General features: G+C 41.6%; 2 protein-coding genes and 1 long non-coding RNA gene across 4 annotated transcripts in view; 2 read left to right on the forward strand and 1 right to left on the reverse strand.

Moving 5' to 3' along the window:
• Nucleotides 1–3,506, forward strand: part of LIN7C (lin-7 cell polarity scaffold C) — a 32,732-nt gene extending 29,226 nt beyond the window's left edge. For both annotated transcript variants that reach the window (XM_020790429.3, XM_078382973.1), the window contains exon 5: nucleotides 1–3,506. In XM_020790429.3, coding sequence (XP_020646088.2) covers nucleotides 1–156 — 156 coding nt within the window. In that variant the 3' untranslated portion in view covers nucleotides 157–3,506.
• LOC144585809 (uncharacterized) lies at nucleotides 948–26,523 on the reverse strand. Its single transcript, XR_013540375.1, has 2 exons — nucleotides 26,431–26,523; nucleotides 948–12,466 (listed from the first exon to the last, which is right to left on the reverse strand). It is a non-coding gene; the product is annotated as an uncharacterized LOC144585809 (long non-coding RNA).
• The window catches only part of LGR4 (leucine rich repeat containing G protein-coupled receptor 4), a 122,027-nt gene continuing 120,007 nt past the window's right edge, over nucleotides 25,959–27,978 (forward strand). The window contains exon 1 of the mRNA XM_078382971.1: nucleotides 25,959–27,067. Within this exon, the coding sequence (XP_078239097.1) occupies nucleotides 26,883–27,067 (185 nt within the window). The 5' untranslated portion in view covers nucleotides 25,959–26,882. The remainder of the gene's footprint in view (nucleotides 27,068–27,978) is intronic.

Here is a 27,978-nt window from a genome sequence, read left to right on the forward strand (position 1 = left end):
AGTGTTGAAGGGGAACACCATGAAAAAGCTGTGGAACTGCTAAAAGCAGCTCAAGGAAAGGTTAAGCTGGTTGTACGATATACACCCAAAGTCCTGGAAGAGATGGAGTCACGATTTGAAAAGATGAGATCGGCAAAACGCAGACAGCAGAATTAATAATATAGATAAAATTTAAGGAGAAATGTGATCTTTATTTGCTTTATCCTGGAAACATCTTGTAGCAGATAATTTTCTTAAATCTTTTACAGATCTCTCTTGAACATCTTAATGCTTCCTCAGAAGAAAAGTTTACAGGGGGATTTCTATGTGGTTTTACAAATTCTTCTTTAAAATTCAAACTTGTACTCATCAACACAAATTTGTAAACTGTTTTTAAATACACTTTTAATAAGCTATTTTCAGCATTTGTAACTCCTGTTTTTCTAGTAATTTTTTCCCATTTGGCATTATTTAAAACTGAAAATCTTTATTTTGGGTACAAATACAAGTCTTGTTCTTTGGCACTAAAGTATGTACCATCTGCATAAAAGGCAGTCATAATTTTGTGGCTAAGTGAAATGTGTACTTTTGATGAACAAGTTTCTATGCATGTTTTAGATCATAAATTTATATTGTTAATGACATCTTGAACACTTTCTTACCTCATTTGTGAATAATTTGTAACAGGGAGCCTCTTGCTTAATATTTCAAGGATTGACGTCCTAACAGCAATCATTCCTATAATTTGTATATTTTTATACTGACTTCCAGACAGCTGGAAAAAATTGCAAAACTGTTATTTCTGTTTAAACAGGTAAGACGCATGCAGTGTACAAAAAAAATTACACATGTTTTTAATTTTCTCTTCTCTTGTAACTTACGTACTTGGCTTGCAGCAGTTTGCTGTTGGTGTTCTGCCTACAGAACCTATTTTCTGATATTTAGACAGTTGGTGATCAGCAGATGTGTTTTTATTGTGGGTTTTGAAGCAAGTGTGAATACTAGTATGTCAGCAAGCTTGTCAGACATATATTTGCTAGAGAAGTGGGCTAATACTGGAGAAGACTCGCTTTTTCTTACATACTGATTGTGTTATCCAGGTTCTCAAGTCATATCTGAGAATTAAATATTCTTGCTTTTATTTAACCTTTTAATTTTTTTTAAAAAAAAGAAAATAAGCATAATCCAAGAAGTTTTTCAGTCACTTACAGCTGCTCATAAAGATGATGCAAGAATCAGTGTGCAATCAGTCTGTTCAATTAGATTTTTGAAGCTCAAGCATTGTTTTGCTAGTGGCTTGTCCAGAAAGAGTTTTTTTTATCAGTGAGATATTGAACTTGCAGCCTAACGTGTACTTCAAACAAGTAATGTGTTCTGCTGAGATTTATTTCCAGTATATCTAGGTAGTGAATTTTGGTAGTGATTTTTGGGCTACATCTAATATCACATGAATGGCCATCAGTTTGCAGTAAGATTTCCCCTGCCTTCCCACCCCCAGTGTCCTGATCTGTTTTACTGGTATACACGGACCTTTAGAGCAGATATGGGAGGATGAAATGGAGGAAGGAGAAATCTTCTTCACTGCAGGTAGACAACCTTGCTTATGCCCCCTTGTCTCAACTAGTTTTCAGAATTTTACCTTCTAGTGCTTTGTTTCACAATATTTTTACTTCTTCTGATGAAGGATAAGCGCACATATAACTGGTTCTTCTTTCAGTAGAAATCATGTTTTGGAAGCTTGTAGTATGGACCCCTGCCTTTGTCATTTCCTATACTAACCTGCCTCTTACGTCCTAATGGTATCTCCATCTCACAAACAACTAAAGAGAAATTTATATTGAAATCTGAGAACACCTAGTCTGGACTATTTGCATTAGTCTGGTTATCCACTGGATGTCAGTGTTCAGCTATAAATGTCTAGTAGTCAATGTGAACAAGTATTCCCTAACACATGTCTGAATGACTAGAATAACATGCAGTCAAATACTGTACAACTATTGTGCCAGTATGGAGAGATGATGGGAATAGATTTTTCTTTGTTTTTATGTAATGTCAAGTCAGAACCGACTTAAAGCAACCTTAATAGAAGTTTGAAGGTAAGATATATTTAAGAAGTGGTTTTTACCAGTTCCACACACCCCAGTGAGTTTCCATAGCTGAGTGAAGATATGAACTCAGGCCTCCATCACTCTATCTGCTATTCCACACTGGGTATCTAGATTTTTTTCTTACTAATGTCAAAATAAAATCTATTTGTTTACATTATCTCAGTGGTTTAGGTTTCTGGTTGCAGAGCCAGAGGTTGGGGGTGTAATTCCCCACTGTGCCTCCTTGACAGGGGCAGGACTAAATGGTCCATAGGGTCCCTTCCAGCTCTGCATTTGGAAGATAAGATATATAGATCATGTTTTTTAAAAGAAAAGAAAAGCTCTAAGGAGGGTGTTGTAAGCAACTTCCAATAATCTCTAAGTAATTAGCCATCTTGAGCCTTCTTAAATTAACAGAATGTTAGTAACTGAAACCCACCAGCTGTGTGAATTTTTAATCATTTAGTAATACTGAGCACTGAATTGCATAGTTTTAGCATGTAGCCTGCTGCACAAAATAAGCAGTAGAACCATGTTGAACTGTATATTTTTGATGGATTAAATATTTAAAATATTGAGACCAAATGATGTAGTTGGGCCAATTATGAAGTATTTTAATTGTATAATAGGTCTATGTTGAAGCTTTCTATATTAAATAAAATAATAGGATCAGGTAGAGACTACTATAATGTTTTTTCATCTGATGTTACTGCATATAGCAGTGTGTCCTGTTATTCCATGAGTCAGATAAGGATAGCCAGGACCACTGTAAAGAAATGTAATGCGACTGTGGCATGTTTGCTTCAAAGTAAACCCACTGTATTCACTATGACTTACTCCTAGGAAAGTCTTTATAGGTTTGCAATCTGGGAATTAGCTCCATCTGGTGTGGTGATATTTACTTCTCAGTAGGCATAGACAGTGGTGCCTCACAAGATGATTTTAATTCGTTCCACGAAAATCGTCGTCTTGTGGAAAAATTGTCTTGCAAGGCACCACTACAGGATTTCTCTTGTTTATAGGTTTTCATCATTAAACTTGGCTTTTCAATTCAGTAAAGATGTTCCAGAACCTGTGGGATTGGTGTAGTGTACTCACATCTAGAGCTAAATAACTAGAAACTGTGAAAGAATCTCAGAGTTTTTGTAAACTTATATTCCATCTTATCTTAGTTGTTGCAACCCAGAGAAATTTCTTGATGGCCAGGTTGAAAACCAGTTGTTGTTTTTTTAGAGACAAGAAATTAAAATACAGAATACTACTGAAAAAGTACAGTGACAAGTGTGTATTTTATTGATTTGTTCACATATGCAATAATTTAATAACCAGTACTGATTAAAGATAAACAATACTATATGTGTAGTCTTTATGTACTTCTTGCTGCTACAGGGCTCTGGTGTTTTGGGACTTTTTTTTTCAATAAAGAATTGAAACATCAAATTTCTTGGTGTGTAAATGCTGTAAGCAGTTCATTGCGTCTTAAGCAGCAACCTTCCATGATTGTTTGGCAGGTTTTTAAATTCTACAGTAAACACTACTATTCCTGGTTTGCCTATTAAGTTCAAATTGCCCGTGACAGATTCAGGATGAGTTATTTTAAAGACTGAAATTGGGTTGTTAATAAATCCATGTTTGGTTCTGCAGTTTGGCTACATGTAAATGAAAAGTGTTCAGGAATGTGATGAATTTGTGAAAGTACAGTCCTTGGGACTGGAATGTGGAAATCACATGGCAAACTGCAGTGTCATTCAGGGTTCTGTGTTCTGGGAAAGATTTCGATATATGAAAATTTCCCTCAACATGATTGTGCTGTTCATATAACTATCTTTTGGTCCATCAAGTATATCATGAAGATGATTCTGAAGTTATTGTCCATGAACATGAACCAAAGACCTGGGGTGCCTCCTGGTGGGGAGGGGCTAAGAAGGGGAGGCAGAGTGGCCTCTTGTTTAGATAGTGTTTAGATATGCAGCAGGAATAGCGTTTAGTACAAGAATGTAATTTCTATAAAGACATGTAAATTCCTATAGTCATAAAGAGGCAGAGTGCCAATACTAGGTAGCTCAATATACACCAGCTGTTCTCAACCTTTTTTTAATTTTTTGCCATGGTCATAATATGAAATAAATATAGACCAAATCAGGATTGTATAAGTTGCATAACGAATAGAGATGGGGGTATTCATATTCATAGATGAATATGAATATCCCTCCCCACACAGGTGCAGATAATGAGAGTCCGGCCCCCTGGGGCCAGACCGACTGCTCAAAATTCCACTGCTGCTGCAGACTCTGCACTCCCTATTGCTCCAGCGCTCATGATGGATTAGCTACTCCTGGCAGAAGGCAGGATGATGAGCCTCTCTGCCAGGTCAAAAAGTGGCTAATCCATCACAAGCTCCAGAGTGATAGGAAGGGAGTGTGAGTGGTTGGTTTGGCCCCAGGGGGGCGGACCCTCGTTATCTGCACCCTCGTTATCTGGGGGATATTCATATTTGTATACGAATACACCCATCTCTAATAACGAACCTTATAAGATGGTGTGTGAAGAGTTGTTTCCAGTCTGTGGCTCCCTTCAAATGTTCCAGGAGGCCATGTGGCCCCTGTTGAAAATGGCTGGTTTACAGGAAACTGAGAATCTCTTTACAGCTTCTGGTTCCCAGACTTACCTTGGCTCCATGTATGCAGTGATAGGAAAGCTATGGGACTACCCACACAGAAGTGGGACAAAGAACTGTAAACAATTATGTTGATGAGCTCTGGGATTCAAACGCTTTAAGAGGCTTGACTTTGCAGGAGCAGTTATGAACACAGATATTAATGCACTGTTGCTTTTTGTGGATGTCATTTCAAGAGGTGGAAGCAGGTGCTTTTACTTATCTAATCAAAGCTTGGCTTTACCTTGGATGTGGAGACTGCATGTCTGATGAATGGTAATAAATCACTTATTTGTTTTCTTGCCCCAATGTATGAGTAAAAGGTGCAGCTAATCATTCATCTGAGTGGGGCCAAAATACTGTAAGTGAAATAGCTGTTGAATTGATTGTCTAAAAACAAGTGTTAAAGGCTGCCCATTTTAAAGCTGACAGTTGAATGGGAATAGAATCCCACTTCTCCCTTTCTATACACTATGTGACTTAATAAGGAATACATCTGTCTTAATTGATTCAATTATGATCTGCAAAGCATGCCTCAGCTCTGTTGCAAAACCTGTATTTCTTTCTAGTCTAGTCTACAATTTGAAATATATATTTACAATATATTCACAAAAACACATGATGAGCAACGCATTCTCACTGGATGAAAATCTAATGCACAGTATTTTATATCCTGTGCTAGATAGATAATCTGTTTTCTTTCTGTAGCTCTTCAAACAAACCATCATCTTCCCATCAAGAAATCAGGACTATCCTTTTCCCATTGTCTTGAGAGCAGTTGCTCTGACTGACAAAGTATGCCTGGTTTGTTTCAGAGATGGTTGACTGACAATTGGACCTTTGCCCATACTTGTACAGATAGCACTGGGAGCAATTTGAGGTGTGAGTTTGACTTGTTCCCCATAGTTCCTGCTTTTCAGGTGCTATTCCTTGTTTCCTATTTCCTAGTAGTAAGGGAACCAGGCCCAGCTCAAAATACTTTGCTGCCTGAAGGAAAGGACAAGATGGAAACTGGCTTCTTTCACCATACCTAAGGACAGCTGGGACTTAGGGTTAATGTAAGGATAAGGAGGAAAACATGGCATCTGGTGAGCATGTGGGCAATGTCTCTGTGAGTTTTGTGAATTTCTGCCAGCAACATCTAGCTTCTTCACAGGCCTGCATTTAAAGAGTATTATTTGGTACCAGGTAAGCACTCACTCATTCTTGAATTCACTGGATTGTGGTTGTGATGAAGTAGATGATGTTTTGTGATCATCTTATTGTTCTACTGAAAGAATTTATGTCTGTGCATGAATGCAGGAGTGTGCCAGAAGAATCTGCAAATGCAGGGAGTCCTCAGTGATTCTCAGCACTTCACACAAATTAGAAGTGCCCTGTTACTCACAAGGCATCTTCAATAAATAACCCACATGCCACAATTGCATTTGTCATGAAAATATATGCTGTTTCTCATTCAGTGGTCTGTCAATATCACATTCATATAGTTTTTCTCCAGAGAATTTAGGAAGAGATACATATATCTTTACCTTTACAACAACTTGATTAGGGTCAGTTAAGTGTTGATTGGTTGAAGGACATGTGGAAGGACTGGCCAGAGGGTTTTTATTTTATTTTATTTTTTTATTTTTTTGAGGCAGAGCGGCAAATGTTCCCTCCCATCCAAGTCAGGGTGCCTAGTCACCAAAACCAGCCAAGTTATTTTGGCATCTGCAGTAGAAAATATATTGAAGACCTCTTTCCTTTCTGGAAATAACATTCTTACAATAATAAAAAATCAAGTAATGAACACTTCCTGGTCTGGCGTTCTGTCCACCGGACCGTACTGTTAACAGTAGTTAGTAGTCATCTCTCTGCTCCACGTCTTCACTTTAAATCCTTTATTTTATTCATGAGTTGCCACATACATTTAGATGTCAAATGATTTGGGAAATGGCAGCTACAGAATTCATGCAACAGATATGGTGTGGCCACACATAGCACTTGGAAATAACCAGTTACCAAAACAACCATTTACTTGTAATTAATAGCTCATCTCAATAATAATAACAATAATCCAGAGTTATATTATGTTTGCAACTTACTGAGGGATAACAGAACTCCTTTTCCAATGTACAAGTGGAACAGTGTAATTTTGAGACCAGGATTCTATTGCCATTTGCTTAAGTTATGCAAAAATTGCAGCAGCTACTTGATGAGGTGGCAGGGCACAGTTAGTAGTGGCAAATTAGGCAAACACGAGTAGGATTGCAGCCGTAGTTTCTTTTATAATGAGGCATTGTGGCTTCACTAAATGGTGGAGAAAAATCAGGATTTATGTGGCAGCTGTTGTTCTGCTGTGGGTGTTAAAGTGACAATGAGATGCATGGGAAGAGAGAGTGTTTTGTACTGCCCATCAGTGGCTTATAGCATTCTGATCCCCAGTTGAGAAACAGGAAAGAATTATGCTTTGTTTTTTTTAAAAAAATATATATAATTAATCATTACTAACTACTTGGAGCTATAAGTGTAGCTAATTATATTCCATAACTAGTTATTTTAAAAAACCAGTATTTTTCCAATTTTTGTTTGGAATGCTGTTTTCAGTTCTTGCCATACTTCAAAAAGGATATTACTGTATAGGTGTAAAGCAAGGTAGCCAAAATGACCAAAATGCAGCTTCCCTCTGAAGAAAGGTTATAATGTCTGAAATATAGGGCATGAGCAAAGGACATGCATATAGCAGGGACACAAGCTGGCTGGTGCTGTCAATCAGAAAGTTCCCTGTGGAGGCAGCGGAAAAGATTACAGAAAGGGTGGTGCATATAGGCCTGTTACTCTCCTGTCCATTCATGAGACACAGGGCACTGCCTATCCATAGCAAGAGGTCAAGAGAGGGAACTCCAAATGTTATTGGACTGCTGCTCTTGGTGTCAGCCACACAGTCTAGGGCTGGTAGAAGTTGCATTCCCATAACACTTGGAGCGACACAGGTTCCTCTCAAATCCAACCAATAGGTGTTACTCCCTAATGGTGTAACCTTATACATGCCTGCACAGACGTTCAGGAAGGCTCTACACAATAGCTGCTTTAGGTTACACCTTGTTCCCTCCTCAGAATACAGGTTTCTGGCTGACTTCTGCACATATGTCCTTCACTTGTACACCACTAGATGCTGATAAAGTGCCACAGCTGAATTCTTTTTACATTTCCACCATGAATATATGTAACGATTTCTTGCAGAATCTGCAGCATCCATGCATACAATGCCACCCTCAGTTATTCATACCTGTGTATGTAGATCTACTGCTTTCCTCCAAATGTGTACTAGCAGGATCACAGATTCTGCCTTCCTTGAATGCTTCTTTTTCTCTCTTGCCCCCCCCCCCGCCCTGGCTGCTTTTTGGAGCATACTGTGTCAGACCATTGTCCCAGTAAGCTCAACACTGTTTGGCATGACAATCCATGGGTTCACAGGTGAGTCTCCCTCAAAATACCAGGGACTGGAGATAGGTGTCTTTTTTTTCAACATACTGTGCTTACTGCCACAGAGTTAGCACCCCTTCCAAATGCTCAGAGATGACATTTTGTTCTTTCAGTTTAGAAATCAGTGCAGTTAAAGCCTGATTTGCGTGTCCTATACTTCAGACCCAGGGTACAGGGTGTCATCCCTACATAGATTTTTTTTGTATGGACTAATTGTAGGTAAGACATGGGATGATGCCCATGGTGTGTAGTAGATAGAGGTGTGAACTGGGAATCAGGCGATCTGTGTTCTGGACCCCACTCATTCATACAAAGACACTGTGTGAAGGGAGTGAGGGTACTGGTAAAACTACCCATTAAATATTTCACTTAACTTGAAAGTGCTATTAGGGTTGCTACAAATCAGTTCTGACTTGATGGCACATAACACACAAGGCATGGGATAATTATGGATGTGGCATGCTCTAAAGCATGTGCATGTGTGTTTTCCCAAAGCAAATTACTCATGGTGGTTTATAATAATAGAACAAGTGGATATAAAATGACTACCGCTGATATAAATAACCTTCATGAGAACCCACAGAACTGGGATGCACAAAATAATTGCACACAAGGACCTACAGCTTTACAGGTCTGTCATGTGCTATGAGCCAGGATCTTTCCTTTTAACACCTCATCTGTTGGTTATACCTGCCAATGTTTAAGGAACAAAATTAGTAATATGCAAGAGGGGAGGTGCTAGTAGTTCTTGGGAGGCCAAGGCTTGAGAAAGTACAATAGAAGTAAGGGGTGATTCAAAAACATCTATGTGGCCATGGGACAATTGAGAGGAGGGAAGTAGCCTGCAAGAGCCTATGGCTAACTGGCTCTCAACTCTGCTTTGTGGCAGATTGTACTTGTGATCAGCAACTTAGGGCAGAAGGAGGCCATTTTCTGCCTTCCGGATGTTGCTGGACTAAAACTCACAAAAACTAGCAAATATAGATGATAGCAAATTTGTTTATATTTAATTGAACTGATATTCTAGAGTTCTGAGGCCTCTACATGTGGAGCTAATTCTTCTGTGTTATGGATGTCCTACCCAGTTGAAGACCTTTTGGATTTTTGTCTGCATTTGAATGCAAAAGAACACTTGTACTCAGCAATTCTACAAGCAACTTCTGTACAGTATTTGTGCTGCCGAGGTCTTGGTTGCACAATCTGTAGCATTTCGTTATTGTAATGATTACTCATGTTGTGTGTTATATAACTGTGAATAAGAAGAGATTTATTTTGTGAAAGTGTGCTTGCAAGGTTCATTAATAGATATCTTAGAGCCTGTCCACACTGGCATATAGTTATGATGTATGTTTCCCTGACAGCACTGTTTGTCACGGATAAAAAGACCTCGTCCACTTGTGTTTCTACTTAAAACAATCCATCCTTCCCCTTTAAGAGCTGGTCCATATCTTTTCAGCACAGGGCTAAGGTATACCATCTTTTCTGGACAATTCATTGATACAAAATAGCTCTTTGCCTTTGTGGATAGGTACAAAGTGTTAAAATAGATTGCACTGAAGTTAAGGACCTTTTAAATGCGGGCTGGGATTGCACCAAATCTCACAGTGTGGACAGGCCCTTAGTAAACAAATAACCTCATAGAACTTAATAGTGTTACACTTGCTTGCTTGCTTGGCTGTTTTCATTCTTCCTTGCAGAAAAAAGCTTTTCATTGAGAAAGTGCAAAAAGAGCAAACAACCTCATTAAGCTGACCAGTTTGGCATGTAACAAAATTGCCCAGGGTAATAATTGGTGGTTAGAATTTCTCCTCATTATTCCTGTGATTAGGATGTGCTTTCTACTCTCTGCCTATAGGTCAGAACTGACATGGAGGCACCCTACTATTTTATTATTATTATTATTATTATTATTATTATTATTATTATTATTATTATTATTATTATTATTATTATTATTATTATTATTATTATTAGTATTAGTATTAGTATTAGTATTAGTATTAGTATTAGTATTAGTATTAGTAGTAGTAGTAGTAGTAGTAGTAGTAGTAGTAGTAGTAGTAGTAGTAGTAGTAGTAGTAGTAGTAGTAGTAGTAAAACCAAGAGAAATCTCTGTCTGCCAGGCTTTAAAGAAGGAAAGAGAGGAGTTGCCATGGAATGTTAGGGAGGCAGAGACAAACTGAGTGAAGAAATGCTTAGGAAGGGTCTTTAAGCTGGGAAAGAGCATTCCTCTGGAAGCACCGAGAGGTAAACCAGAGCTCAGACAGGAGCCATCTTCCAATAGGGACTGTAAGGAAAGGGACATGGTTCGGAATTAATTCCAGAGGACCGTGGCAGCAATGTTAGGCTCCTACAGTAAAACAACGTGCAGTGGTCACACGCACCTACTTTATTGGCACCATAAGGGCTAACAGAAGTGACAAACTGAGGCAAGAGAAATGGACAGCAAATGGGCTGGTGAAGGAGGAGAGAGAAAAGGAGAAGTTAAGACTAAGGATGAAGACACTCGGCAGCACTACTCACATGAATCAGGTTGCAGCAAATACCGTATCTCTGCTTAACAAGTGTTCACATTTTCAACCTTGCTTTAGTTCATTAAAATAACAATAGTTTAAAAATGTGATAAAATGTTGGCATTGATTATGTAGTTGGTTATTATGACCATTCAAGTGGAAACTATACTGTATATAATTATACTCTGCTTAGTATAGAACATACTAGCTGGATAGCTCAGTAGTTTAGGCATTTAGCTGAGGAGCCAGAAGTTGGGAGTTTGATTCCCCCCCAATGTGCCTCCTGCAAGTAGGGCTAGCCTGGGTAGTCATGGGCAAGCTGCACAGTCCCAGGGCGCCCCCTGAAGAAGGGAATGGTAAACCACTTCTAAGTATTCTCTCCCTGGAAACCCCTGAAAGGGGTTGCCGTAAGTTAGACTTTGCCTGATGGCACGATTGAGATTAAGATAGGATACAACAGAGCATTCACAGGGAAATATATGACACAGTTCTCATGGCCTGACACAGAGGACCAGCTGAATCACCTGAATTGGTCTGGATTTATAGATGATCTAGTCAGGCTCTTTACCAGGTGCCACTGACCAAAGTCAGGAGGGCAGTCACCAGAAATGAAGCCGTATCTTTCTGCCTTTGCAGCATACTCCTTCATTTTCCTGCACATAGTCCTTGGGAATTTTAGGTTCCAGGTTTAAAGACAAATTCACCCAGCACTGAAATGCTCTCTATACAAAGTGGTAAGAGCACAGGCCAAGCCCCAGCCAACCATGACACTGACTGAATGATCTTCGGCCAGCCACCTTCTGTCAGCCTAAACAAACTCACAGGCCTGTCAACATAAAATGGAAGTGAGACAGATACACACTGATGCCAGCTCATTGACAGACAAAACAGATATGAATGTAATACATTTTAATTGGAAGGCCAAGGGGAGATAAGTATAATAAATTATCAAAATGGAACATTTAATTTTATTTGACTGTTGTTTTAGTGCTTCGGATGTTTTGTCTTTTGAAAGAGACTTTTGATTTAGTGGTTGTTGTTTTATTGTTTCAATGTTTGTTCTGTGCCCTGCACTTGTTTTATCCTTGTACTGCTTCTCTGCTGTTTCATCTTCTGATTTATACCTTAATTTTTTCATTTTGTTAATTATTAGTTATTTAATATCATCTTAGTGATTCCCCTCAAAAGCTTCTTAATGGTGTAGAACAAAACCTTTGCAGTCCTGCCCACCCATGGCAGTATATTCCATTGAATTCAGTGAGGCTTATGTCTGAGAAAATTTCAGCAGGATTGGACTATAAGTAAATTAAACCCTGAAAGAGGAAACCCTAAAAGAGCAACTCCTACACCAAGAAAACCAAACACTAAGGACAGAATCCATTTTTCAGGCTAGGCCAATATGAATGTAACACACATTACAGTGATACAGTGTTCAAAGTAACACTTGTGCGGAATATTTATCCCATGAGAAATTAAAACCAGTCTCTTAGAAATTCTACAAAAAAAGGAATTCCCTTCAAAAAGCAGTTCAAAGGAAAACAAATTTGGGAGAAATTCTCAGGGGTGAGATTCAGGATTCATGTGCTTCCCTGACTTATTAGGTGGCTGAGAGGCGTGCATACTTCATGGTACAATCACTTCTGTGGCAGCTGGAAGTCCCTCTCCCCACAGTTTCAGCTGAAGCTGAGAAGATTACTTAAAATAACTCATTTTGCACATATGGTTTTTTGTTTGTTTGCTTGCTTTTTCAGATCAAGAAGCCTGGGCTGCAAGGCAAGAAAGAAACGCATAATAGAAAAACAAACAAATAAAAAATGCAACATCCTTCGTCACTTCGTAGTGTTATGCTGAGCAAAAATCACAATTCTAAAGAGCCATGGGAGAAGGGAGAAAATTTGAAGCTTCTTTCACGGGTAAATGAAACCTTTGGGAAATCAGGTCGCAAACTATGCCACAACAGTAGGTTCATTTCTTTTCCGGAGCTAACCCTGCTCTCCTTGGCACTTGCTACTGGGCTTATAGAGAAGGTACTATAATATGGACAAGATGTATTTACAAAGACACCTCCAAATATAACACTTGTAAGGTCTGTAGAAAATGTTGTACACTGAAGAATTAGAAGTGTTGAACCAAAAATTTTCAAAGACATTTTTCATCTAAACAGACTGAAATGTTACTTCATGTTATTGTTTGTTACTCCCCTAAAAATAGAAGGCTGTTTTGAATAATCATTTTTAAAATGCTTTCAGTACTTTTTCTGGATGTCTGCCTGCCTTCCACTGATACCACAATGCCTTAAAATAACACCTGGAAGAAGGAATTATGGTGAAAGCAAAAGGGTAGCCAAATGATCAACACAGTGGTGGTTGTTGTCACTTACAATGGCAATGTAAAAAAAAAAAAATCAGAAACAAAACCTTGTGAGTGTGTGTGTGTGGGTAAGCTCTGCTACAACTGTTGCTAATGGTGGGCACCACCTTTGAGACACTGTTGAAAAAATAGCTCTCCCCATGGAGAATTTTGGCAAAATTGTGCCCTCAATCCTCTGCCCACAAATACAGGGGAAACTTCCAAAGGTCATTTGTATACTACTACAGTTAAAATCCAATGTTCAGAGGGAAGATAATGAATGGTAAGTAAAGTCTGCTAGATGCTGAAAGCTTTGTATACAGTTTGACTCTTTATTTCACACCCTTTCTCCAGCATATTTTTATTTTAAGTTATGACTCGTGATTGACACATAAAGAATTAGAAAGTGAAAACAGCACTCCAAGGCTTTTTGAAATGGTATTGGTTTGCCTGAACAATTTCAACATGGCTTTCCCCCTTCAAAGATTACTAAAAGTACAATTCAGTCATCTTGCTATGATCTTTTCTGTTCTTACGTTTTTCACACTGGCACAAACCTAATGAAGTGGTGTTTTCATCCACAAAAGATTGTGTACTGTATCATGATTTTTTTCTAGTTTATAAAGATATTGTCTATTTGTGCATTTGTTGTTTTTAACGTCTCTTGCTAACTTCACCTCAATCGCAGCTTTTGCCGTTCCTGCAATTCTTTGCTACTTGTCTGTACTCTTCCTTTGCGGCCTGCCCTTCCTGCCACTTATTCTTTTATATATATTTCAAATCCTCTCTGAGCTTTTGGTGAACTCACACTGGTCCTTTTTGCTGTCTTCCATTTTTTCTTCTTCTTAGAGTTTTTGTGGGTGTTTCCTTTTTATGAAACTGCCAGCCATCTTGAACCCTTTTTCTTTGTTAAGATATCCTGCAATGGAACCTTACTCACCATTGCCATGAGTTTATTAAACTTGCCTTTCCTAAAATCCAATGTTCATGTGTAGCTACATTGTGGGAAGCTCCTGCCCATGGCCTTTAGTTGTCGTCTGTTACTCTCCTGGCAGAGAAGCAGCAGCAGTAGCAGCCCAGCAGGCGGGGTGACCTCTCATTCTGCCTTTTCCCTTAGAGTTAGATCATAAGTTCAGAGACTTTCTCTGGGCAATCCTGGTGGCGATTAGGTAACCAGTATCCTATCTGAATTCTCACAACATACAATGTAACCCTTGCTAAGTTAATAAAAGAGTTCTCAAGGTGTTGCCTTTAGGCTCTGCTGGCTCGGATATCTGCTTGTCAACTTCTTTGCAATTGCCTTCCTATTGTTCTGTGATCACTCCCATCATTAGTTTTCCATTTGCTCCATGATCACCTACACTCCGCCCCACTATCTCTTCTGTTGAAACCAAGAACTCCAGTATAAAACAATCATTTTGCCCCAGAGATTTATTTACTGCCAGTTCTTCCACCAGGTCATCTCTATTGGTTATAATCAACTTCAGGATAGCTAATCCTCTAGTTTTTGGAGGAGAAAATTAGCAGCCAAAGAAGTCAGGAGTTTCTTGGAAAAGCTATATTTGGCAGAATTTGCCTCTCAACAAATACGTATCAGAATAACTGAAATCTCTGATTACTACTATATATCAAATAAATTATTGCAATTTTTTTCAAAGGTTTCGTCCTCATCATCTCCTTGATTGGGCTGTCAGTAATTGACTTCATTTACTATTTTCCTTTTGTTTTTCACCACTATTATATTAATCTGGATTCTCTTGATGGGACAACCAAGCTCATCCTCCTGTATTTTTGTACAGGAATATGCATTTTTGACAGTGTGACTCCACCTTCCTTTCTATTCTTTCTGAACAATTTATATCCTTCAATCATGGGAGTAATTCCACCAAGTTTCAGTTATCCCTATCAAGTCCTATTTATCCTCTTGAAGTAAGATTTCCAGTTCTTCTTGTTTGTTTCCCATACTCCTGGCATTTGTATATAAACACCAGAGATTGTGTGATATGTGGCCTTCTTCATTCATACATTTTATGAAGATTATTACTGGGCCCAATTAGGGCTGCTTGCTCTATTCCTCTTATTGTGCATAAGCCTTCATCTGACTTTATCTATGAGTTTAGGTCACCCTCCCCTTTCCAGTTGAGTTAAAATTCCTCCTGATGAATTTGCTTATGCTGTGGCCAACAATATTCTTCCCAGTCTGTGAGAAGTGGAACCCATCACTTGCCAGCAGTGCATCTTACAGGAAGTGAAGCCCCTGGTTCTAAAATCCAAATACTTTATATTGGCATGATTTTTGTATCCAGTTGTTCATCTGAATTTTTTTTTCTTTTCTTTTTCTATTCCTCTTCAGGGTACTGAACGATGGATGAGAATATTATCTGGGCCCCAAAATCCTTGAGTTTCCTTCCCAGAGCTTCATGTGATTTTTTTTGGTAGCTCCTTTTGGCTCTGTCATCTGTTCCCACATGGACAAGAAGAAAGGGATATATACACCTGAAGGTTTTATGAGTGATGGTAATCCTTCAATTACATCTCTTATCCGTCCTCCAGAGAGGCAGCATACTTGACAGTTCTCCTGCTTCTCGCTCCTAATTTGTGAAATTTGTGTAATTTGACTTCTCCTATTTTGCTTGTGTTGCTGTAGTTTGTAAATGCCATTAAAGGTTTCAGAACAGTACTTGGCAGGTCCATGGATCTTCCCAGCATATTTTGGTTTCAATCCCACAATAGGGAGTCTCCTACAACTTCTCCTCTCTTTGTAGGGTGTGGGTTCAGTGACTTTGGTTGAGATTCAGCCTCTCTCATGTCCTCTCATTGGGTCACTTGCATGTCTTTCTCTGCATGCTTTCTCTGGCGGACTCCTCTTCAAGAATAGTAAAGCTGTTTTGCATTTCCACTGGTGAACACTGTCTTTTTTTGCTCCTAAATATAGCCGTTTCCCATGGTGCTTCTTCCACTATGTTTGTCCTCTCCTCAGCATTCTCCTTCGCATTGTCTTGCTGTTCTTCTACCTCCAGTGCCTCTCTTCGCTGCTTCTGCTCAGGAGTTCTGTCTATGTACTCTTCCTCTTCTCTTATAGCGTTTAGCATGGCCACTCACTGCTCCAGTTTTCTCACTTTCTCTTCCAAAGGCACAACCAGTTTACACTTGCCACATGTGTACGCTGTGTTATTCTCAAGCAGGAAGACAAATTTTGTAGGTCACCATCACAGAAGTGTCTCTTCCTTCCATGATCCCTGTTACCTTTTTACTTTCTTTTATTTGTCTGTGTTGCCCTTTATTTTGTCTTTTCTGCCTTTAAAGATGCCGGAAAAGCCCACTAATATATAATTCCCTTTTCTTTTGTCTTTTCTCTAGAGATGGAATATCTCTACGAATACTGTACAAATATCGGCACCACAGGTCTTTGGGGAAACCAGATGCTCCCCCCAGAACTGGCTGGTTCACCTACTGCTTGCCTCTTGGAGCGCACAGCTGTCATCATTCATGTCATGCCAATTGCGGAAGTAGCCTGACCAGTGCTTCCCCAGCTCCTTGCTCAGCCAACTGCTTGGCAGCTGAGTGGGGAGTCTCGTCACCCTGCCTCCTCGCCAGCATAGTTAGCTGAGCCGGGAGGCAGGGAAGCATCAGCCAGGCTACTTCTGTGATGGGTGTGACACAAGTGACAACAGCCCCAAGGATACAAATATGAACAACCCATCTCTACTTTTCTTCCACTAGACCCTATCCTTATTACCATTCTCCCATCAAATCCCTGGTCACTCACTCCCTGAGGTCTGTCTCAGTTTTATTCCTCTGCTGTGTTCTATTAGGAATCAGCAAACCTTCTAGTTAAAACAGCACAAAATGACTGGGAGATTACAGTATTAGGAATGAATTAACACGAGACAATACACTAATCTCCCTCCTTAACAAATCCCCTACCCTCGTGCTTGAATTATTAGCATTTTGAGAAAAACATAGCATCGGGAATCCCACATTTCTCTTCCAGTAACAAGTCTGACCTTAACCTGCTGCTTACTGTGCTCTCCTTTTTTTCCCATCCATAGTTCTGCTAGCTCCCCTTCTCCTTCTGAATTTAACCTTCCTTCCTATGTGGCACTAATGCCTCCAGTCCTTAGGACTCCATGTGAGGATCTTCTTAGAGAAACTAAGAAGCTTAGTTTGCCAGACTTTCCCTCAGAACTGCACAATGTGGCTCCGTTGTGGGCAAAAAGTGGCAAAAACTCCTGGGGATTTCCATACTTCTACCTCCAAAGCGGACAATGGAGGATTATTCTATGCATCCGTTGAAAAGCCAAGCTATAACAAAGTTCACATACTATACCCTGTGAAAATGACAGCTTTCTGGCAAGTGGATTTTATGGCTCATCTGTTTTCTGGCCATCAGCATCTTCACACCTGTATGGAATTCTAACAGGAAGCAGGAAGTGTCTAATTTAAAGATGTCCTAAGAAGAATTAGCTTTTTATTCCTCATATATGGTATTTAATGTACCCATCTTCTTCCTGTCTTGTTTCATTCCCAAAAATTACCTTTTCATTCTGCCTCGGGCCGTTTGCCTGTTGACATGACTTCCTGACCTAGATTTTGCCTCAGCTCTTTGGCTTTGGATGCAAGACTCTCTGTTAATGTTTGCTGTGCTGTGGCTGTTAGACACAGGCTACAGCCTGCCTATACCTCTCACACTGATCCTGATATGCTCTTTGCTTGCTTGGCTTCATCCCAGCTTTGGCTGAAGACTCAGTTCAGGGCCTTATTTTTAAACCTCTGTAACACAATATGTTTTAGTATTGGTCTTGCTGAAACACTCTTTACTAGTGGTTAGGCTTTCAGTGAAGTTAATGTATCTTAATTATTTGGTGGTGTTGAAAAAAATCTTTTTTTTTTTGTAGTTTCCTTAACATTATTGAAATCATTAGCTATTAGGTGTCTTTCAGTTGCTGTCTTGGGACTGGGGGGCACACAGAATCTGAAATCTGAGGTATTTCCTGCTATGTTCTCACAATGAAGCACTTTTTAAGTACAGTAGGTGTTAAGCACTTGCCTTGGACAGTATCAATACTAGACTAACAGAAACACCCGTCTAATTCTGAACATGACCCTTAGGGAGCTTGTGGTGTTTCCAAAATAAGAGCAAACTAATCAACCCCTTATTCTGGATTTTCAAAAGCTGGTGTTCAGGTAACACGGAAGTCACCAAAACCACATGGGAACAATCAATGGAGTTCTCTCATACCGTATATACAACACACAAGGAGGCAGGACAAAGGTCACAAATCCCTCTTCCTCATATGTGGTATATAGGGATGGGCAAAGTCATGGAATAACTGAAACCACAGATACTGGTTCCACGGATATGGGGATCCTACTGTCCATTCCTTGATCCTTTTCAAAACAGCATCAGCATTCAGAAGGGAGGGGAAACCAAAGAAGGAAGTGAAATAAATACACTTTTCTAAAATATGAAAAGCACACATCCAAAAACCACAAGAACAAAAGGTATTGATTAGGGATTGGCTGAAGCTATTGGAGAACACCTCCTTCAGCATCTTGTCATGGGCCAAGAACAGCCCACTGCCAATGCAAATCTATTCAGAAGCAAATCCTTGTATAAACTCAGTTCGATTTTCTGCAGATAAATGTTATAGGATCTCAACAGGAACCAGGTTTTGTTTTCTTATGGTCATCTGCTAAAATAGCGCCATTTGAATATAACAAAAGCATGCTATAAACACATTCCTCTTCTTTTCAGTCCTGAAATTAATATTTAATATTAATATTTAAAACTATTCTTTTATATACATGGCAGAGAGAAAGAAGATTCGATGGGGAAAATAATTTTGAGGTATTAAATAGAGTAAACCCATTAGTGTCATTGATCCCTTTGGCCTTCACCGAACTCAGTAATCTGATGGTCTTTTATTCTTTGTTCCTTTTCTTGCAGGTTTATAAACTGCTTACAGAGTGACATTTGCGTTGCCACTAACTCCAAATGAATGAACAGTGTAAGTTAAATGTTGACTTAGTCCAGGAAGTGGTTTGTTGCCACAAAGTTTGTGCCAGGGGAAGACAACTTTCATTTGCAGATTTTTGTAATTTTTTCCTTGACATTTTCCCTTCCCTTGGCTTCCAAACTCAGTAAGGCTTTTTCATCTTCTCTTCCAAAAAAGAAAAAAAAGGCGGTGGGGGAGGGAAGGAAAGAGTAACCCCATGACATATTTACATGCTGCATTCAAAATGAAAAAAGAAATAGCTTTTGCAGCAAGAACTAGTGCTAGAAAGGTATGGAGGGGTGTCACAAAAGTAATGTTCAAACTTGCCCAGGCATTTTTTACTCCTGATAATAATAATATCTTTAGCCAGCAGCCTTTTTGTTTTTCCCAGCTTATCATTTTTGTTTCCTTGTACGATGCACAAAATACACAATGAAGTCTCTTCAGATATCTTGCATGGAATAAGACTTTTCAACATCAATCATCCAGTCTCATTCAGTCATTTAAAGTGATTAAGGCTTATTACTGCATTTAAATGAGAATATTACTTCAACGACACTCAGCTGGGGATGTGCCTGGAAGTGAAAGGAAAGTCTGATGCTGCAAAGAAAAATACTGCATAGAAACCTGGAATGTAAGATCTATGAAACTTGGTAAGCTGGATGTGGTCAAACAGGAGATGGCAAGAATAAACATTGACATCCTGGGCGTCGGTGAACTAAAGTAGACGGGAATGGGCAAATTCAATTCAGACGCTTGCCATATCTACTATTGTGGGCAAGAATCCCGTAGAAGAAATGGAGTAGCCCTCATAGTCAACAAAAGAGTGGGAAAAGCTGTATGGGGATAGAATCTCAAAAATGATAGAATGATTTCAATATGAATCCAAGGCAGACCTTTCAGCATCACAGTCTTCCAAGTTTATGCACCAACCACCAATGCTGAAGAGGCTGGAATTCTATGAAGACTTACAGCACCTTCTAGAACTGACACCAAAGAAAGATGTTCCTGTCATTATAGGGGACTGGAATGCTAAAGTAGGGAGTCAAGAGATAAAAGGAACAACAGGTAATTTTGGAGTTCAAAACAAAGCAGGGCAAAGGCTAATAGGGTTTTGTCAAGAGAACAAGCTGGTCATCACAAACACTCTTTTCCAACAACACAAGAGGCGACTCTATACATGGACGTCACCAGGTGGGCAATACCGAAATCAGATTGATTATATTCTCTGCAGCCAAAGATGGAGAAGCTCTATACAATCAGCAAAAACAAGACTTGGAGCTGATTGTGGCTCTGATCATCAGCTTCTTATAGCAAAACTCAAGCTTAAACCGAAGAAAATAGGAAAAACCACCGGGCTAGTCAGGTATAATCTAAACCAAATCCCTTATGAATACACAGTAGAAGTGAAGAACAGATTTAAGGAACTAGACTTGGTGGACAGAGTGCCTGAAGAACTATGGATGGAGGCTCATAACATTGTAAAGAAGGCAGCAACAAAAACAATCCCAAATAGAGTGGTGCCCCGCTTAACGCTTACCCCGCTTGATGACAAATCCACTTCACGATGAAGTTTTTGCGATCACAAAACGATGTTTTAATGGGCAAAAACCGCTTTACAAGGATCAGTTCCCTGCTTCGGGAACCGATTCCTCACATTACAATGATCAAAACAGCTGATCGTCGGGTTCTCAAAATGGCTGCCGGCTGCTGAAAATGGCTCCCTGCTGTGTTCAGGAAGGATTTTTTCGCTGTGCAGGCATGGAAAATGGCCGTCCTATGGAGGATCTTCGCTGGATGGTGAGTTATTTAGCCCATTGGAACACACTGAACCAGTTTTCAATGCATTTCAATGGGCTTTTTTATTTCGCTTGACGAGGATTTCGCTCTACAGCGATTTCGCTGGAACGGATTATCCTTGTCAAGTGAGGCACCACTGTAAAAGGAAATGCAAGAAAGCAAAGTGGCTGTCCAACGAGGCCTTACAAATAGCAGAGAAGAGAAGGGAAACAAAATGCAAGGGAGATAGGGAAAGTTACAGAAAACTGAATGCAGACTTCCAAAGAATAGCAAGGAGAGACAAGAAGGCCTTCCTAAATGAACAATGCAAAGATATAGAGGAAAATAATAGAAAGGGGAAAACTAGATTTGTTCAAGAAAATTGGAGATATTAATGGAATCTTTTGTGCAAAGATGGACATGATAAAGGACAAAAATGGTAGGGACTTCACAGAAGCAGAGGACATCAAGAAGGGGTGGCAAGAATACACAGAGGAATTATACCAGAAAGATCTGGATGTCCCAGACAACCCAGATAGTGCGGTTGCTGACCTTGAGCCAGACATCCTGGAGAGTGAAGTCAAATGGCAAGTTCTTAAAGAAATGGGAGTAGCTGACCACCTTATCAGGTTGTGAACAGGGTCTTCACTGAAGTACTGTAGTTTAACACTACACCATGAGGCTTAAGTTAAGAATGTGTTCAATTCTTCCATTAAAAACAATTGCTTTTGGTAAGGCTGTAGGCTATCATTAATAAGAGTCCTCAATCAGTTTAAAACAAGGATGTAGCCTTTGATTACCCCCTATGTGACTCTTGAGACAAGTAGGGACATACATATATATTTTTCCTGTATGTGTGATTGCTGTTCCTTGGCTAGTTGCAAAGGATAAACATAACAGCTTTTGTGGATAATGCTTTTGGCTCTCACAACCTCCCTGCAACCACATTTCAAATATTTATTTTCCAGCCACTATTAGCTACAAAACAAAACAAAACAAAACAAAACACTGAGTATTGCTGGTGGATAAGGGCAATTTCCATATCCAGATTCTATCTCTAGCTCCTTAGATCTCAGTGGGCATGGAGGAGGGAGGCTGAAATCACTTTGCACTCTTGCATTCTGTGTTTATACATGGGAAGGAGAGGGCAAAAGTGTGTGTGAGAGAGATTGCAATGATTCAGTCCCTGACCTCCCAGCTCTGGGCCTTGGAATAAAAAAAAGATTTAGATAGTTAAAGCTGATGGACCTGACAAACAGAAGAATGAGTTTTACAATTCTTATGAGGTTTTTCATGCCGTAGAGATATACACTGCCCCTTTCTTGAGTAACAAATTTAGGAGAGAAATTTGACAGAATTTGATTCTTCAAGTTTGCATCTCAGGATTGTCAATGGTATGACTTCTGAGGGACAGAGGTTTCATTCTGACAACAGGAACTGCAAGGAATTGTTTATTTATTAAATGATTTTTACTATTAGATGTTAGGCTCCAGGCCTAAATACAAGGGGAAGTAAGTTGCACTGTGGAAGCCTCTTCTGAGCAAACACTTAAAAAAAACACACACACACTGTGGTGCGAACGTAATAGTGAACAGCTCATACTCCCAAGTGTTGCGAAGAGTAAAATACTCGTGAGGCATTCTTCTTACAATTAATGAAAAGAATTTACCATTGATTCAAAGCTAAATCACATTTAAGAGAACATTTTCTTTAGTATTTTCTACCTTAATAGAAAATTAGTAATGTGTGAACTTAAAAGTTGCATCCCAAGCCCTGCATGTTTATAGGAATGTGTAGCGGTCTTGTGACCCAGTCTATGACTGGAAAAGAGGGTACTCGGTAAGTTCCTGTCCCAGCCTTTTCATGTAATTCCAACCCAATTATCAACCACACTCATGATAGCATTTTTGTAGTTCCAGATCTTTGTGGGGAAAAAAATCCATTCATGTGAAGGGGAAAAACACAAATACTCATAATCTGAGATGGTATGTGCGCACGTTACACAGTATTGTCGATTTTGGGGAGGTGGCAGGAAGGAGAACTTTACCTTTGTCCATGGACATCTTTCCAGCAATTGCATTAAGGCCAGCAAACAAGGATTTGCAGAGAAGAAAAACTGTGGAGAAGGGGGGAGGAAAGAAGGACCTAGGGCATTAATTCTGACACACACCCAATTCTAGTACAGTACATATTAAATACTTCAATAAACTAAGCTAGCTGGGAGAGAAAAAAGAACATTCTTAAAAAATGATGATGGAAATCTCCTACTTTACCCTACGCCTTAGGAAAATGGCTGTTAGTGTGGCTACAAGGGGACATGCAGTATGATGTCATCACTCTGGGCTGTCCAGAGTGCTTCAGTCCCTGGAGTGGCCAAGGGAAATCCTGGGTTTCACTGGGAGATTTAGCTGTCAGCCACCTCGTGTATTATCTAGCTGCAACCCGTATGCCAACTGTATAAGGAAGGATGGAGTTTACCATGGGAGGAGGTGGACATCCAGAGACCTCTTTCTCATCATTGTGGTGTGGATTGTTTTCAGGGAGAGCAATTCTGTTTACTTCTGGGAACAGCAGGTTAGCCTGAGTGATCCCAAGAAACCTTCCATATATTCCTTGAGTGGACAGAAGGATTTCTATTAATTTCTTTCAGGCACAATACTACTTTTAGAAGAAGTGGGGCTCCCTCACTAAAGAGACCCATGAGAACCCAACAGAGGATTCTATACATTTTTGTTCAGTAGGTCTTCTGCTGGGAGTTGTACCGTTTGTACTGTTATTTTTATTCAGATACAGGGAGAAACCTGATGTAATTACCTCTTGAAAACAGCAGCCACCCAAAAGACCATCACTACTGTTAGGAGCAGCAAGATTATTGCCTCTGGTAGTTGAGGTAGGGAGAGAGGTATTAGAAAAACAGAGTAGTGTATGCCCTGTGATCTACCTTGTTCCCTACAAGCTAGCTGGCTCCCACGTCACAGTAAGATTCACACTGCCTTTCTGAATGGCTTTTGTCTACAGAAAGGAGAGAGATGACAAATTGGCATTTGCTTCAAAAAGCTAAATATCTCAGAGCTGTAACTCGTGATTTTGATGCCTTGGGCTTTGCTGGGGTCCTGTGATTTCAGCATACATGAAGAGAGGACAGAGCAGGAAAGGAACAACTGTCTCTCAGCATGTAGTGGTTCTAAATATGCTGATCCCACTTGCTATATGTTTCTTTCTACCTATGAAAGAAACATATAGCAAGTGAAATATATACCGTAGCTGGATGCTCCAGGTTCATGCCCACTGTAGTTAGGGCTCTGCATGCTCATCCTGGCTGTGCATACATTCCTTTGAAATCAACAAGACATCATGAGTTGGAAGGAGGTGTTCTCACTGCATGTTATTCATAGGTTGATAAGGCTTTGAACTGAACAGAGAAAAAGCTAGACTTAAAAATAATGAAACTGACACAGTATGGATACAATCAAACTTTCAGGCCTGGTGGTGCAGCCATTTACTAAAAAAAATCTTTTTTCTGGATTTCAGTTTTATTTAACAACTATCATACATAAAAAAAACAAATCTAAAGACAAACAACAAATACAACTCAATGTGTTCCCTGCTGCCATGGGGGCCATTGGAGACACTCTACTTCCTTCTTTTCACAGAGCCCTGTTCTCCTTCCAGAGATACACTGACTCCTGTGGAGGTACACAACCCTTCTCCTTTGTTAACACTAAGACTTCTGGCTAGCCCCCCCTCCCAAGTATGGTTCCTGGCTATTTATTTATTTATTATGTATTTATTTATTTAATTTATATCCCGCCTATCTGGTTGGGTGAGGACCACTCTAGGCGGCTAACAATCATAAAATGATACAATAAAAATGTAAATTGGTAGTTCTAAGTGATAAAAGCACTACATGACGTTACATGATACACAAAGCAAAAACAGTAAGGGAGGAAAGAAGGGGGTCAGGAGTTATGTGATGGGAAGGCCTGCCGAAACATCCATGTCTTTAATTGCTTCTTAAAGATACCCAGCGAGGGAGACCCGCGAATCTCAGGGGGAAGGTTGTTCCAGAGAAGGCCCGATTTCTTGTCTTTTCCTTCCGGGCCTCCCTCGGCATCAGGCTCCTCAGCCTCACCTCCTGGCTCGCACGAGTGACACGGGTAGATCTTGGTGGGAGTAGGCGTTCCGCCAAGTATCGAACCTAAACCGTTTAGGGCTTTAAACGTGAGCATCAACACTTTGAAGTCGATGCGGAATCGGATGGGCAGCCAATGCAATGCTATGAAATCAAAGGCCAGGAGCCGAACTCCCCACTGTGCCTCCTGGAAAGGAGCAAACCTGTGTAGCAAGCTGTACAGGCCCAAAGCATCCGAAAGAAAAGGGACTGGCAAACCACTTCTGACTATTTTGTACCCAGAAAGCCCTGGAAAGGGTCACCTTGTTGTTGTTAACTCTTATGTGCTGTCAAGTTGGAACCAACTCACAGTGACACTAATAGGGCTTTTAAGGTAAGTGAGCTAGTTAAGGAGGGGTTTTAGCAGTTCCACACACACACACCAGTGAGTTTCTGTGGCTGAGCAGGGATTCAAACCCAGTCCATCACTCTCCACACTAGGTGCCTTATAATAACCATGTGCTGTCCAGTCAGGCAGGACCTATGGAGACCTTTTCCAGAGTTTGCCAGGTAAAGAATACACAGAAGAGGTTTCCCTTCCTCCTCTTCTGGGGGTGCCCTGGGCATTAACTTAACTAGCATCATGTAATTGTTTCAACCTCCACAGCTTCACAGTCCTTGCGGTGTCGGAGTAGCTGCTTTGCTCGCCAAAAGCAGCATCAACCTGCTTGGTGGGAAAGGTGAGCGCCCACCGTTTCCTCGCTCCTTTCAGGGGAGAGCGACGAGCCAGGGCGCCAAAACAGAAGCCTTCGGGCCAGAGGCTCCATTCGAGCAGAAGCAGCCTTCCCCTTCCCAGCCTTCTTTAATTCTTGCCCCCACGGTCTCCACCAGCGGCAGCCATCGCCCGGCCCCCTTGTCACTCATCTCCCCCCCCCCGCCACGCCTACCTATCGTCCCGTCCACCAATGAAGAGACCCGCTCCCGTCCTCCTGGTGGCGGCGGCGGCGGCGGCTGCGGAGCTGGTCTCGGTTGGGCTTTTGCAACTCCTTTTCGTGGCGATACGCTTTGGAAATATTCCTGCATATTTCTCGAGCCGAGATTCCTCCTGGGCCAATAGGAGCGCGGCAGGACGGCCCTCTCATTAGCATACACACCTCGCTGTTTTGCATATCTCTGCCGCAGGAGCCAGCGCTGGGTTTTGGGTGCGTGAAGCTCACGCGCGCAGTCCCCGTATTGTGTGCAACCCTAGAAGGCGAAAGCAGGCAGGCGGGCAGGCAGGCGAGCGAGCGAAGGAGGCAGGCAAGCTGACTGACTGACTGACTTACTGACCGGCCGGCCGGCTCCTAGCAAGCGAAGCGGCGGCGAGGGCGAGCATGGCTGAAGGGTTAACTTCCTAGGCTGTTTGCGGCGTCGGCGTCGGCGGCGTCGCAAGGGGAGCGAGCGAGCGAGCTTGGAGCCTGCAATGGCAGCGCCGAGTGGGGCACGTTCTTACCTGCTTGCCTGAGATGATTGACGACGGGCGGCTGCCTCTCCATGGAGCTCGAAGGACGGGAAGCCGCTGCTGAAACGTCGGCTCGCCTTGCGGAGGGATTCTGTTGAGACGAGAGGAGAGGAGAGAAGAGGCGAGAGGCGAGGGGGACGCTTGCTCGCTCTTTCCAGCGTTGAGGTGGGAAGGCAGCCAGCCAGCCAGCCAGCCGGCAAGGAGAAGGAGAAGGAGGAGAAGGGCTCCGCTCCGCCGCAGGGCCCTCCGCAGAGCAAGTGGTGGAGCGCGGGACCCGCCGGCTTTGCCCAAGAGGGACCCCCGTCAGGGCGGCTGCCGGGCGACCGAGCCCTCCGGCGAAGGCGGGCGCCCCGCGAAGGCAGGCGGCCGGGGAAAGGCGGCGGCGCGGGGGTGGTGTGTGTGTGTGTGTGTGTGTGTGTGTGTGGAGGGGGTGCCTCCTCGCGATGCGTTGCCTGGCGCTGCTCGGCTTCTTCGCCTGGGGTTTCGGCAGCTTGGCTGGGCCCAGCGGAGGCGCTTCCCCTCCTCCCTGCCCGGCTTCCTGCAGCTGCGATGGGGACGGGGGAGTCGACTGCTCCGGGAGAGGGCTGACGGCCGTGCCCGAGGGACTCAGCGCCTTCACCCACTCGCTGTAAGTACGGCCGGGGCCGGCGAGAGGGCTGCTCGGTGCCCCTCGCTACCTTGCCAAACAGGTTGTGTGTGATTTTTTTTTACAGCCAGGCTCGAGCAACGGAGAGGGCGGGCGGGCGAGAGAGAGAGCCTCTTTTTTCCCCCCTCTTTAATTCGGGGTCTAGCCGCCCTGCTTACCTGTGTGCAGGGATCAACACCCCACCCCCGCCTCGCACCAGGAATCCAGATCGCTGGAACGGCTGGGCTTAGCTGGGAATCAAAACCCACTGAATTCAGGGGGATTGATTTCCATGTAAATCTGCCTGCTATCGGGCTGCATGCGCGATTTAGGGTCCGTCGTTACAAGTCGTTCCTGTTGGGGTTTATTGGAACGTAAGCCCCATCGGGTTCGAAGGGAGGGCGTTTAACGCCAAGAAAATTATAGGTCGGAACCCTGCCAAAGCTGAGTAACTGTGGTCAGGACGCCACTTGCTTGGGACTTAACGATTCTCGTTGAAACTCTGTGAGCAGTTCTGTAATAAGACTTGCTAAAGATCTCCCCGTGCCTTTTCCATGGGGGGAAGTGGGAATTGCAGGTTAAGAACTCTGGTTTGGGGGCTACAAGCAAGTACTATTTCGCTAACTTTGGATTCATGGATGTCGAGTTGAACAAGGAAGTTACTTTGTGTATCTAAGGTTAGGCGTGAGTTCAATCTTCCACATCTTGATAGGAACTTGAAGTACAGTAATTGTGCATTACATTCGAGTGCCAGTTCCATTCAAACCGCCCAGACTGTAGAAAGATTATTGAGCCAAACTGTGGAGGTGCCCCTTTTTCCTTTTTGAGTCTGGTTTTGAGTGGAGGTGGGGGCCCTCTCATCTCGATGTTGAATGCCAGAGATCCCAGTTACAAGTCTTTTGGAGAGAATAATT

The sequence above is a fragment of the Pogona vitticeps genome, chromosome 1 (genome assembly GCF_051106095.1).
Source record: "Pogona vitticeps strain Pit_001003342236 chromosome 1, PviZW2.1, whole genome shotgun sequence".
NCBI lineage: Eukaryota > Metazoa > Chordata > Lepidosauria > Squamata > Agamidae > Pogona > Pogona vitticeps.